Raw genomic sequence first — 14,110 nt, forward strand, 5'->3', positions numbered from 1 at the left:
CAGTGAGGGGCTGGGGGTGTGGCTCAGTGGAGCACCTGTCTAGAATCTTCAGTGTGGTGTTAGGAGAATGGCTCAGTGATAGGAAACCTGCCTGACGTGTCAGAGTGTCCTCTCCCCCACCCACATATGCTTGTTCTCCTACCTCAGCTTGAACTCCTTTCCAGTGGCCTCATTTTGCATACGCACCAACCTGTAGCTGGAGAAGAAGCAGCTAACTCCCAAGGAGTGGACTGGGTTGTTAGTATAACAACCTTGGGCTCAGGTTCTGAGAAGCTGTGGTTTATTAACAGAGTGCACGTGACACCGCTCGCTGGCTTAGCCAACACCACTGTTCTGATGGCTCAGTATCAGTGCTTTCCATCCTAATCACTGAGCAACCTGATTGGGAGCCAAGAACACTGCTGCTGTTCACTATTAAGAAAGAGCTTCAGGAGCCTGGCATGGTAGTGCACACTTGCAATCCTACCACTGAGGATGCTGGGACAGGAGGATCTGGAGTTTATGGTTGGTCTGGGCTCCATAGCAAACCCTGTCTCAGACTGTCAAGGTTGGGGCTGGGGAGGTGGCTCAGTGGGTAAAGTAGTTTGCTGCACACGCCTGAATTTGGTCCCTGGGACAATGGTAGGAGACAACCAACTTCTGAAGATTGGTCTCTGACCTCCAGCACTGGGGAGGCAGAGGCAGGCATATGTCTGTGAGTTCAAGGCCAGCCCAGTCTACAAAGTGAATCCAGTACAGCCAGGGCTGCACAAACCCTGTCTTGAAAAGGAAAAAAAAGAAAAAGAAAGAAAGAAAAAGAAAGTGAAAGAGGAAGAAGATACAGAGGGTCCAACTCTGGCATCCTCATGCATGTACCCATATATGTTCAGGAAAATGTATAAAAATATCAAAATAAACAAAATGATACTGTATCACATATGATCGGCCCAGAGAGGTAAATATTTTTAAAGTGCTATTCACACAGGGCTCACATCTCTTTCCCATTGTCACCAAGTCAGAAATACAAGTTGAGACTTTGTATGTGAGGTGGCTGGCTATTGTCATTCAGTCCCTGGGCTTTTACTCCCTCCACCTCCTCTTGGCTGACATCCTCTGCCTTGACATGAGCGCTTCCCAGCATGCCCTGGGGAAGGGCTCAGCCAGCCCAGTGAGTGCCAGAGGTTCTGTACGAGGCAGCTTGGGGTAGAGCCGGTGTCCACACCCACACTGTCATCTCCAGGACCCCATGTCATGGAGCCACAGCTCTGAAGCCTCTGCACAGACCATGCTTTAATGAACCATCTTTCTTTAAACTCTGCGACGTATGTCTCCTCACAAAGCAGAGTGAATAAGAACAGCTCCTCTATCTCAGTGACTTTTTCCTTTGGCCTTTTATTTATTTTATGTTTTGGAGACAGGACCTTCCTATGTAGCCCAGGCTCAAGTTTCTCATGTCTGGTTTCCCTAATGCTCTGGGAAGCACATGTACTTTGGGGGTGGGGCAGAGGTACATGTCTCTCTCTATGTGGCCCTGGCTAACCTGGAACTCACTGTGTAGACCAGGTCTCCAGCTCATTCCCAATGCTTGGCTTAAAGGCATACCTTTTTTTTCTTTTTTCTTTCTTTTTTTTTTTTTTTTTTAAATAGGGGCTCTCACTGGCCTTGCCAAAATTCCTCAAGTAGGCCAGAGTGGCTGGCCAGGGAACCCCCAGGCACCCACCTCAGTTCTATCCCAAGCCCACAGGAAGGGAATGAGGAAAAGCCTTAGGAGGAAAGCCTCAAGAAGCTGGGGTCCCTGTTCTAGGTGACTAGAGCATCCTGGACATATCTGAGGATGGCAGGAACCCCCCCTCACAGTGAGGCATAGCAGAAGACATTCCTTTAAGGCCCAGGGACCAGGTTTCTGGTTCTTTGGTAAATCCTGATGGCCAGCCCCTGACCCGGGAGGTTCTTGTGATCGTCCAAGGTGGTGAATCTGAGGCGGTGAGCCCAGGAGAAGTCTGTCTGTGTGGGTGCCTTGTGACCTGAGGACTGTGAGGTTTATTGGAGGGTCACTCCTCCTCTCCCAAGAACAACACACAGGGTAGTCTCTACAGGGAACCCCTGGGGATCCCCAGTAGAGAAAACCCAGTCCTTTGTAGGCATGTGGTACACCCCTACAAACCCAGCTCTTGGGAGGTAGAGGGATAAGGATCAAGATCAAGATTAAGGTCATCCTTACTGATTTGACGATCAGCCTGGGTTAGTAGTGAAAAAAAGAAAGAGGAGGTTGGGGGGCGGGGCAGCCCTGGAACACTCAACTCCACAGCCCAAGTACCAGGGTGAAAATGCTTCCTTCTTGATTAGCTTCCTTAGGTGTACAGATTTTAGCACGACTATTCTATATTATATGCCTAATATCCACTTATCAGTGAGTATGTACCATGTGTGTCTTTCTGCTTCTAGGATACCTCACTCAGGATGATCTTTTCTAGATCCCACCATTTGCCTGCAAATTTCATGATTTCTTTGTTTTTGATGGCTGAGTAGTATTCTATTGGGTAAATGTACCACAATTTCTGTATCCATTTCTCAACTGAGGGACATCTGGGTTGTTTCCAGCTTCTGGATATTACAAATAAAGCTACTACGAACATGGTTGAGCAAATGTCCTTGTTGTGTACTTGAGCATCTTTTGGATATATGCCTAGGAGTGGTATAGCTGGGTCTTGAGGTAGCACTATTCCTAATTGTCTGAGAAATCATCAGATTGATTTTCAAAGTGGTTGTACAAGTTTACATTCCCACCAGCAATGGAGGAGGGTTCTCCTTTCTCCACAGCCTCTCCAGCATGTGTTGTCACTTGAGTTTTTGATCTTAGCCATTCTGATGGTGTAAGGTGAAATCTCAGGGTCGTTTTGATTTGCATTTTCCTGATGACTAAGGATGCTGAGCATTTCTTTAAATGTTTCTCTGCCATTTGATGTTCCTCTATGAAGAATTCTCTGTTTAGCTCTGTACCCCATTTTTTAATTGGGTTACTTGATTTGTTAGGGTTTAACTTCTTAAGTTCTTTATATGTTCTGGATATGAGTCCTCTGTCATATATAGGGTTGGTGAAGATCCTTTCCCAATCTGTCAGCTGTTGTTTTGTTCTGAGGACAATGTCCTTTGCTTTACAGAAGCTTTTCAGTTTCATGAGGACCATGGGTAAGATGCTCAATCTTCATACAGAAAGGCAAATGAGACGGACATCAGAAGAGGGAGAAAACAGGGAAAGGGACAGGAGTCTACCACAGAGGGCCTCTGAAAGACGCCACCCAGCAGGGTATCAAAACATATGCTGAGATTCATAGCCAAACTTTGGGCAGAGTGCAGGGAATCTTATGAAAGAAGGGGGAGATAGGAAGACCTGGAGGGAACAGGAGCTCCACAAGGGGAGCAACAGAGCCAAAAAATCTAGGCCCAGGGGTCTTTTCTGAGACTGATACTCCAGCCAAGGACCATGCAGGGAGATAACTTAGAACCCCTGCACAGATGTAGCCCATGGCAGCTCAGTGTCCAAGACGGTTCCCCAATAATAGGAAAGGGACTGTCTCTGACATGAACTCAGTGGCTGGCTCTTTGATCATTTCCTCCTTAGGGGGAAGCAGCCTTATCAGTCCACAGAGGAAGACAAAGAAGCCAGTCCTGATGAGACCTGATAGACTATTGTCAGATGGAAGGTGAGGAGGACCTCCCCTATCATTGGACTTGGAGAGGGGCATAGGAGATGAGGGAGGGAGGGTGGAGTTGGGAGAGGGTCGGGGAGGGGGCTACAGCTGGGATACAAGTAAATAAACTGTAATTAATAAAAATTTTAAAAAAATTAAAAATGCTTTCTTTTTGCTGGCTTTGCTCAGTGCTCCCTGCAGAAGCCAGGAGGAGTTGGGGCTGGAGGAGAAGCGGGTGATGTGGAAGGCGGGGGATCCCACCCCGTGCTGGTCTGTAGTAGTTCCAAGCAGTTCCAAGCACAGGAGTTACTTATGAGGCAAGTTTTCTGTTCCGGAAAGATGGGACTTGAATTCCTGAAAAACTACCCTTTCCCAAAAGGTGTGCCCAGTTTAAGTGTGTGCCTGTCTCACGGACAGTGCTGGGAGCCTGGTGGGAAAGGCTGGGGAAATAGGAACTGCGTCCTCTTCATTATTTTTGCTTATTTTATTATATATTCTTGTTTTGGCTCATCACTAATTTGCTTACAGATTTGGTTTTATCTGAGACAGCCTCATGTAGCCCAAACTGACCTCAGACTTGCTGTTGTAGGGGATCCTTTGAGCTGATTCTCTTGTCTCAACATCCCAAGTGCTGGGATCACAGGCGTGCGCCACCGTGCCCTGTCTGTGCAGTGCTGAGGCTGGGACCCGAGCTTCACACATGCTAGGCCAGCACGCCACGGCTGAGTCCCACCCCAAGCCAGGAAGCCCTTAGGCCCCGGTTTACCTTTGCACTGGAAGGAAGAGCTGTGGTCACAGCCAGCCCTGCCTGTTGAGAGCGACGGGCCAGGCTGGTGGCCGCGTGGAGGCACGCGTGTCAGGAGGGGGTGGCCTGATGACTGAGGCCGGAGGTGGCAGGCAGCTGAGTGATGGGGTACAGATGAAGGATAGGGAATGAACACAGGTGAATGAAGAATAGACGTGGGGAACCAGTGAGTGTGGAGAGTGAGTGAGGAGATGGATGGGTGGTGGGGGACAGGGAACAGAGACAGGCCGCAGTGAAGGCTGGAGGTGTCCTCTCCCTCCAACCTTTTGCGAGCCTCACCCTTCCTCCTGTGAGAAGATACACTCCGTCCCCACAGGAGCAGATGGCGCAGGAGAGGATGCGTGGTGGCTAATTTTTGCTACAGGCCTCGGCTTTAGAGTGGGCAGGCACTGAATGCGACTTCCCCCTCTCCAGGGTGACAGCTCAGACAGAGCGCGGTGGTGTGCCCAGAGTATCTGGGCCCCGGAGGAGCTAGCTGCGCCAGCCAGGTTGGGAGAGCTTCAGGGGGAGAGGGTTGGGGTGGCAGGAGATCTTGGCGGCCGAGCTCCGGTGCGCCGCCGCCATTCAGAGACAGCAGTGGGGCGGCCCCGGGGAGGGCAGCGGTCGGTGGGCGACCCGCGCGGGCGCAGTGCGCGGGGCCTGGCGGCCGGCGGCGCGCAGCGGGGGCGGGCAGAGGGCGGCGCCGCTGCAGTGCGGGGACCCGCTCGCCGTCCCCGCGCAGCTGCCTCCGGCCTCGGCCACCGCGCATCTCCACAGGTACGCGGGCTGGGACGGGGTCTGTCCAGGGACCGGGCCCTATCCGGAGCTGGGTCTCTGAAGGAGCTGGGGGGACTCACGGGGACACGAGCGATTTGGGGAGCGGCGAAATCGGCCGCAGGGCCACCCCGGTTGGGGAGAACTGCTGGCGTCTTAGGTGGAGCCAGGCCCTTGCACAAGCGCCCAGGACAGGGTTGGGCCGGTCCCCTGGAACCACCAGGGTCTGGAGGCACCCAGCATCCACCACCATTTGGGGGCATCCCAACTGTTCCTCTGGTGGGCTCAGGGCTGGCGACTGGGTCACGGTCAGGGCGATCCCCATCCTCCCGAGGCCAGGTGTACCTCATCAGCGTGGGGTCCCTTCAAACTCCCAGGCCTGTAGGTTGGGTGACTCCAACCCTGTGGGGCGGGGCGGTGACCTAGACATTCTGAGTCAACCCTGCGCAGGACACACACTGGCGTGTTCTAGAGCCTTCGGGCCTCTGTTACTGTCTTCCAAGCTCCCCCACCCCACCCCCCACCCCGCCCAGCTCAGTTTTCCTTTCCTCATGAAATAAACCAGTCCATCTTTTGACAGCAAATCCACGCCCCCCCATCCCCGCCGGGGGCCTTAGATGGTGACAACATCTACATTTCACTGTCCCTAAAAAGGGGGAGGGGTGGGTGAAAATGAAGCCGTCTGACAGCGTGGGTCCCATGGTGGGGGCGCCAAACATCCAACTTTCTCCACCTGAAATTTCTCGGAGGTGTAGAGCGGAGCGCACACAAATTTTGCTAGACCTTTTTCCATGGCTACAAGAATTTGTTCAGAGGTAAGGAAGGCATTTGAGGCTTTGCGGGATGAACCCTCTCATCACAGAAAGACCCCCCACAAATGTGACTTCTGGCACTATACCTTCTGTAGAACACTGGGCATAATCCTTAGCAATAAGCCTTACACGCTGGGCAGGCCCGACACCACTGATGTACAACCTTATGGGTTGTTTTTGTTTTTTTTTTTTTTTTAAATTAGGAGTTTAAAAAATGTGTATGTGTGCTGCGTGCGCAGGCATGTTCACATTGTGTTTGTGTTTGTGTGTGTGTGTGTGTGTGTGTGTGTGTGTGTGTGTGTGTGTGTAGGCCAGTGGTTGGTGTGAGGTGTTTTCCTTGAGGCAGGGTTGCTCCCTGAACTCAGCATGCATTGATTCAGCTGTTCTAGCTAGCCAGCTTGCTCCAGGGATCCTGTCCTCACCCCACACACACTGGGATTACAGGCTGCCATGACCACCTGGCATTTAGGTGGGTGCTAGGGACTGACCTCCTCTCCTCAAGCTTGGACTGTAAGTGTTTTACCCAATGAGCCACCCTCTCAGTCTCCTCCTCTCCCTCCTCCTTCCCTTCCTCCTCCTCTTCTCTGTCTCCTTCTCTTCTTGTTCTTCTCCTCCTCCTTTTCTTTCTCCTCCTCCTCCTCCTCCTCCTCCTCCTTTTCTTCTTCTTCAACAAAGTCCATGTAGACCAGGCTGACCTCCAACTTGTTATGTAGCCAAGACTGACTTTAAACTCCTTAAACTCCTTATCTTCATGCCTCTCCCTCCTGAGTAGTCTGGGGTTAAAGGCACATGTCACTACAGAGTTTGTTTAGTCCTGGATGAAACCTGCATATCAGGCTAGCTAGTACTTCCAACTAAGCCACATTCCCTAACCCCCATCCCAGCTTTCTTATTTTTGACTTTGAGACAGGTTCTCACTGTGTTGTATAGGCTGGTCCTGATCAGGCAAACCTTGAACTCACAGTCCTCTGCCTCAGTCTTCTGTGTATCGGGTTGGCTGCACCCCAGGCCCATGTGTACTTTATAAACCACAGCAGCAGAACAGTTTGGCTTCCCCGGCACCTCCTAAGGCTGATTTGATTTTTCTTGACAGGACTGTAGAAGACATTCTGACCATGGCCTCCCCATCATGCTTCCACTCGGAAGATGAGGACTCTCTGAAAGGATGCGAGATGTACGTGCAGAAACATGGTATCCAGCAGGTGCTCAAAGAATGCATTGTGCACCTCTGTATTGCCAAGCCTGATCGGCCACTGCGGTTCCTCCGGGAGCACTTCGAGAAGCTGGAGAAGGTCAGTGCCACCAGTGTCCTTTGCAGGTGCCCTTGGCAAGCCTGCTTCATGTCCCTCCTTAGAATTCTAAAGGTGATGTCCCTATGTCTCAGGATCCATCAAGACCATGAGAAGCAGAAATGGGGCTGAGGCTCCATAGGAGAGAATTTACCTAGAATCACCCAGTTAGGGGTTGGGGACATGGATCAGTAGTAGAGCCCTTACCTGTATACCTCCAGTGAGGAGTTAGGAACCTAGCTCAGCAGTGGAGCAGCTGCCTAGAACCCCCCAGTGAGGGGCTGGGGTGTGGCTCAGTGGTCACCTGCCTAGAATGCCCTAGTGAGGGGCTGGGGTATGGCTCAGTGGTAGAGCTTTTGCTCACCCCATCCCCAATGCATGAGGCCCTGAGTTCCATCCTCAGTCACACAGTTGACTTGACACTGGCCTTTCTTTGTTTGGCTTTGGGTTCATCTTTGGGCCCCAGAATCCCTCCCTCTATTACTTTGAAGTTCATGGTCCTCAGAACTCTCATGGCCAGCGGTTCAGGGCTTGTGAATCTGAGCCTAGCTAGTGGCCACAGGGAGCATTGGCACTTTCATGTTGGGGGCGGGGCTAAGGATGGGGTCTGGTTATGTGTGTGTGTGTTGAGAGGGTCTCACACCAAAGTCCAGGTCAGTCTGATGCCTGCTGCAGTCTTCTGCCTCATTTCTTTCAGTGCTGAGATTACAGGCCTGTACCACTTTGTCTAATTGAGGGCTGGTTATAGAAACTGTTTTGAGGCCTGGTGACCAGCTGGTGACTGTCAAGCCCTCCCACCCCCCATCCCAGTGAGAGAAGGAGTGAAGATCTGGCTCAATGGTTAAGAACACCGATTGCTCTTCCACAAGATCCAGGTTTAATTCCTAGCACCCACATGGTGGCTTATTACCATCTTTAACTCCATTTGCATGGGATCCAGGGCCGCCTTTTGGTCTCCACAGGCACCAGGCACACACATTACACCTGTGCACATACATGAACATGCATGCATACACATAGACACACACGCACATAGACATAAATTAAAGGCGAGTAGCTCTGATCACGCAGGAGATGTGGCTGTGTGCAGTCCAGGTTCCTGTTGATCTGCATCCCTGAACTGCAGTATGGATGGAGGAGTATGGCCCAGGCATGTTGGATGGGAAGAAGTGCTTTCTCTCTCCCTCCCTCCCCCTCCCTCCTTCCTTCTATCTCTCCCTCCCTCTCTTTCTTTGTGACAGGGTCATACTATGTAACTCAGACTGGCCTCAGACTTACAATCCTCCTGCCTCAGCATGCAGATCTCCTGATCCAGAGTGCAAGGATCATATGCACACTCAACCTCACCTCTATAGCCTTACTGTTCTGAAGACAGATGCCCTTATAGTCTGTGAATGATGTCCCTCCAGTGTTCCCCAGCCACCCTGCTGGCTTCTGCCCCTGGCTGGGCTGGCTGGCTAGCAAGGGGTTCTGTCATGAGCCCATTGCTGCATTCTGCTTCTCTTTCAGGCTCCATCTTTCCTTACCATACCTTCCCCACCTAGAGTATCGACGAGTGTCACTGGAGGCCATTTAACTCTTGCTAGTCTTGCAGAGAGATGGGAATGTGGGGAGTCTCATCAGGCTGAGCTTGATTTGTGGCATCTGTGAACCACCTGGTTTTAGACACTTTTCGTGGGGGTTCCTGTAATCACAGCCCTGGCCCAAAGCAGCAACTACTACTATTTATCCTACTATTTATCATTATGTTTTAAATTTTTAAAGATTTATTTACTTTACTGTGTGTGTATGAGCGTTTTGCTTGCATGCATGCCTGTGTACCATGTACACATGGAGGTTGGAAGAGGGTATCAGATCCTGTGGAACTGGAGTAATGGATAGTTGTGAGTTGCTAGATCTGGTACTGGGAATCAAACCCAGGTCCTATAAAGAGTAAGTGCTGTCAATTGCTGAACCATCGCTAGTCCGTATTGTACTTTTTTTTTTTTTTTTGGAAACAGGGTATTGCTATGCCTCCCAGGGTGGCCTCAAGCTTATGATCCTCCTGCCCTAGGCCTGGAGTGCTGGGACTATAGACATCACTGCCATGCCTGGCTCAAAGGAGCGAACCTTGCTCTTCTCTTTAATAAAGACAGTCTGTCCGCCGTGAATGGAGGGGTGGTATTCTTGGCAGAGGCCAGTGCTTACCCACTCTACAGCTGTGGAAAGCCTTGGCTTTGTCCCCAGCTCTGAAAACAAACTAGTAAACAAAACCTGTCAAAATGTTTTAAATTTGTTTTTATTGTTATTGTTAACTTTGTGTGTGTGTGTGTGTGTGTGTGTGTGTGCGTGTGTGTCACATAAATGAAGGTGGCTTTGGAGGCCAGAAGGGATGGGTGCTGGGAACAGAACTGGGGTCCTCTGTGAAGCAGTACACCCTTTTAACCACTGAGCCAACTCCCTAAAGCCCTTTAAAGTGAATTTTTTAATTGCTATTTAATTATTTCATATTTGTATGTGTTCATGTGCACGTAGGCACACAAGTGCCTATGATGTGTGCACCTGTGTGGAGGTCAGAGGTGGATATTGGGTGTCTTCGTTAATCCTGCTCACTTTATTGCTTTGTTGTGACAGGGTTTCTCGCTGAACCTGGAGCTCATCCATTTGGCTGAGCTGGCTGGCTCTCGAGCCCCAGGAATTTGCTTGCCTCTGCCTCCTTGGTGCTGGGATTACAAACTTGGACTGTAAGCTTTAGCTGTAAGCGTTTTCACTGACAGAGCTAACTTGCCAGAACCCCCACAGCGTTTGAGAAGAGTTCACGAACCTGGCTCGGTGGTACATGCCCGTCATCCTGGCACTCAGGAGCCTGAGGCAGGAGGATCAAGGCCAGGCTGGGCTGCACAGGGAGACACTCTCAGGAAAACGTCATAGCTCAAAACAAAACAGAAGAACAAATCAAATCATCTATAAAGGAACAACTGTTAAATTTAGAAGTAGAGAGACGATACCAAACTCTTTAAGGTCCCCACCTCCACACTAAGTGTTATTTCTCCTCGTTGCTGTTGTCTGTGTGTGTGTTTGTGTGGGTGCCATTCTCCATCATTCTCTGCCTCAGTTCCAGGAGATAGGGTCTTCCTCTCAACCTGGAGCCAGCACACCCCAAAGCTGGGGTTACAGGTGTGCTCATATTCCTAGCCTTTTGTTGTTGCTGTTTTTGGATACAGGTTTTTCTGTGTAGCTCTGGCTGTCATGGAACTCACTCTGTAGATCAGGCTGGCCTCCAACTCAGAGATCCACCTGTCTCTGCCTCCTGAGTGCTGGGATCAAAGGTGTGTGCCACCATTCTCAGCAACACCCAGTTTTTTACATGGGTGGTAGGGATTCAAACTGAGGACCCGGTGCTTGGCTAATGCTCTTGTCAACTGAGAGACGTTTCTCCCCCATCAACTCACCCTGCCCCTTTTTTCCTGGTGGTGCTATTTAAAAACAATCTTTAGCTGTGTGTGACCTTGTGGCAGTGGCAGTTTCATACTTTATGCATGTCTCTATTTGTCATCTTTTCTGTGGACACATCCTCTTCAATGATTGCTCGGCGTGCAATTGCTCAGTATTCTGTGTGTTTGTGTACATGAGTGTGGATGTGTGTGTCTGTGCAACAGTGGAGGGGCAGCGAGTCATATCACATCCAAGATAGAGAGAAAATGAATGTATGAATGTTTCGTGCTCAGCTAGCTTTTTTTTGGAGGGGGGTGGAATACAGGTTCTCACTATGTAGCCCTGGGCAGCCCAGAACACCACTATGCAGACCAGGCTGAACTCACAATCATATTTCTTTGTCTCCAGAATACTGGGAATAAAGGTTTATGCCAGGAGGCCACCTCAACCTGTGGATCAAGACCCCTTTGGGAGAGGTGTTAAAGGACCCTTTCACAGGGGTCGCCTGAGACCATCCGAAACACAGATGTTTACATTCTGATCCACAGCTGTGGCAAAACTACAGTTAAGAAGTAGCAACAAAAATAATCTCAAGGCTGGGGGCCACCACAGCACGAGGAACTGCATTAAAGGGTCGCAGCCTTAGGAAGAGACACTGACCCAGAGAATGGCACCGTCCAGGATGGGTGTGTCTCCCCCCCCCCCCCCACTTAGATTAGAGAAATCAAGACCATTCCCCACAGACACACCCACAGGCCAACCTGATCTGGACTATTCCTCATTGAGACTTTTCCCAGGTGATTCAAGTTGTGTCAAGTCAGAAATGAAGGCCAACCAGCACACGTAGGTGCCAGGATAGCACTTGGTTATCAAGTTTGCACACCCAGGGCCTTCACTCACCAAACCACCTGGCTGGCCCATTGTTTTAGCCATTCTGGTCCTCCAGAAGAGCCTCGAGGGAGGCCAGCTCATCATCTCAAAGCCCCATATTTCGTTCTTGATATTGGTACTTAGCACCTTTCTGCTGTGTTAACCAGCCTGTCTAGAGGATTATCAATTCTGATGGTTTTTGTTTCTGTTTAAAGTTTATTTTATGTGCTTTGCCTACATGTATGTCTGTGCACTTATGTGCCAGGGAGCCTTGGAGGCCAGAAGAGAGCATTGGAACTGGAACTGGACTTACAGATGGTTGTGAGCTCTTGTGTGTGGGGGGGCTGGGCGCTGACCTTGGATCTCCAAGAGCAGCTGATCCTCTTAACCACTGAGCCACTGCTCTAGCCCCTGAGTGTCTTTTCAAGTAGATGTTAGTTCTATCCACTCTCTGGATCCTTATTTTGTTCCATTCAATGTTGTTGCCTTTGCTCTTATTTTTATGATTTCCTCCTTTGTGCTGTATTGATGGCTGCATCCTTTCCAAAGCGTATCGTGAAATGTCAAAATAGGAGTTTAATTCTTTTTGAAAGGAAACATTGAAGTCCACACATTTCCCGTGAACACTGTTTTGGCAACATTCTACACGTGTTGATGCTGGGGGTTTCGTCTTCCTTGTTTTACTAGGCTCAAGATACTTTCCATCTCTCTAGGGACCTAATCTTTGCTTCGTTCGTGGAGATTTTTCTTTGTTTAATTTTTGCAGTATCTGGAGGTTTTCCAGATATCTTTGTTATTCAAGTCTGGTTTCATTGTGGTCCAAGAGCACGGAATGACTCCAAACCTTTCCAGCTCATGAATATGTGCTTTCTGGCAGATGACAGTGTTGCTTTGGGGTGACTCCTCCTGAAGTACTTGAGGAGGTCGGGTAGAGCACTCTGCAGCTCTCCCTGAAAGTTCAGGGTCATGGCAATTTGCATTATTTTTATTATTATTATTTTTTTTTTGAGACACTATCCTGGCTGTCCTGGAATTCACTCTGTAGACCAGGCTAGCCTTGAATTCACAGAGATCCACCTGCCTCTGCCTTCCCAGTGCTGGAATTCAATGTGTGCAATCACCATACCTGGGCTTAAAAGTTTTCATTATGTTTTAAAATTTATTTTGTGCATGTGCATGTACGTGTGTTGGCTCCAGTGCCACGTATGGTGTATTTGTGGAAGTCAGTGAACAGCCTGTAGGAGCTGGTTCTCTTCTCCTCCTTCTGTTTCTTTTTCTTCTTCTTCTGGATTGTGGGGATAGAACGTAGGTCATTAGGCTTGGCAGCAAGTGCCTTCAGCAGCTGAGCCTTCTTCCTATGGAATGCCAACTCCATTCTGCATTCTTGCCAGTTTTCTGATCCTTTGTTGAAAACAAGGACCATTGAGATCGCCAACATCAGTTGTGTGTTAATTTCTTCTCCGTCTTTTATTAAATTTGTTTGTTTATCAAAACAGCATCTCTTATAGCTATAGCTGGTCTCAAACTCACTATGTGGCTGAAGATAAACTTGAACTCCTGATCCTCTTGCCTCCACCTCCTGGGTGCTGAGACGGTGGATGCGCATCTGGAAATCAAATCCAGAACTCAGGACCTCTCCCAATTGAGGTCTACCCATTTCCATTTCTAACGTAGCCCAGGCTGGCTTTGAACACTTGATCCTCCTGCCTCAGCCTCTCAGGTGTGGCTTGACTTTAGGTTTGTAAGTCCAATATGATAATATCTACCACTGATCTGATATGTTGATATTATTTACAATTTAAGTAATAAGTTTCATGTAATACTATATAGGCCACATCCCAGCCCCTCACTGGGGATCCTAGGCAGGTGCTCTACCTCTGAGCCACACCCCAGCCCCTCACTGGGGGATCCTAGGCAGGGGCTCTACCACTGAGCCACACCCAGCCCCTCACTGGAGCATTCTGGGCAGGGGCTCTACCACTGAGCCACACCCCAGCCCCTCACTGGGGAATTGTAGGAAGCTGCTTCACAGTTGAGCTACAGCCTCAGGCAGCCTTAATTTTTACTACCAACAGTATTACAGGTTTTGCACAAGCTAGTTCATGTGTCCAAGTATCATCACTTCAATGACTCTTCCCTCATTCTTAAAGCTACACATCAAATGCCCTATTTCTAAGTTAAATTCCATAAGGAGGGGAGACACTGATCAGCCCCCGGAGTCTAACCTGAGAGGTCAGGGTAGAGTAGAACAGCAAAGCAGAGTTCAGACATGCCAGACCTTGTGGTACAGCTCTGTAATTCCTGAGAATTGTCTTACAAGCTGAGGTAGGAGAGTTACTTCAAGTTTGAGGCTAGCCTGGGTTAGAAAGATCCTACCTCCCCACCAAGGCAGAATAATTAAATGAGAAGAATTAAAAGCAGAAGCTGAGGGACTCTGGGTTCCATCCCTCACACACACACACACACACACACACACACACACACACACACACACAC

The 14,110-nt window shown here is 49.6% G+C and overlaps 1 protein-coding gene across 5 annotated transcripts in view; it reads left to right on the plus strand.

Moving 5' to 3' along the window:
• Positions 1-14,110, plus strand: part of Prkar1b (protein kinase cAMP-dependent type I regulatory subunit beta) — a 135,127-nt gene that overhangs the window by 21,808 nt on the left and 99,209 nt on the right. The window contains exons 1-2 of one of the 5 annotated variants that reach the window (XM_055598555.1): positions 4,477-4,642; positions 7,135-7,333. In XM_055598555.1, the coding sequence (XP_055454530.1) occupies positions 7,157-7,333 (177 nt within the window). In that variant the 5' untranslated portion in view covers positions 4,477-4,642; positions 7,135-7,156. Of the gene's footprint in view, positions 1-4,476; positions 4,643-4,791; positions 4,965-5,157; positions 5,233-7,134; positions 7,334-14,110 lie in introns of those variants that run through there. The other 4 variants (XM_055598556.1, XM_055598552.1, XM_055598554.1 and 1 more) reach the window with 4 other exon arrangements.

Source organism: Psammomys obesus, unplaced genomic scaffold (assembly GCF_907164565.1).
Source record: "Psammomys obesus unplaced genomic scaffold, mPsaObe1.curated_primary_1811, whole genome shotgun sequence".
Taxonomy (NCBI): Eukaryota; Metazoa; Chordata; class Mammalia; order Rodentia; family Muridae; genus Psammomys; species Psammomys obesus.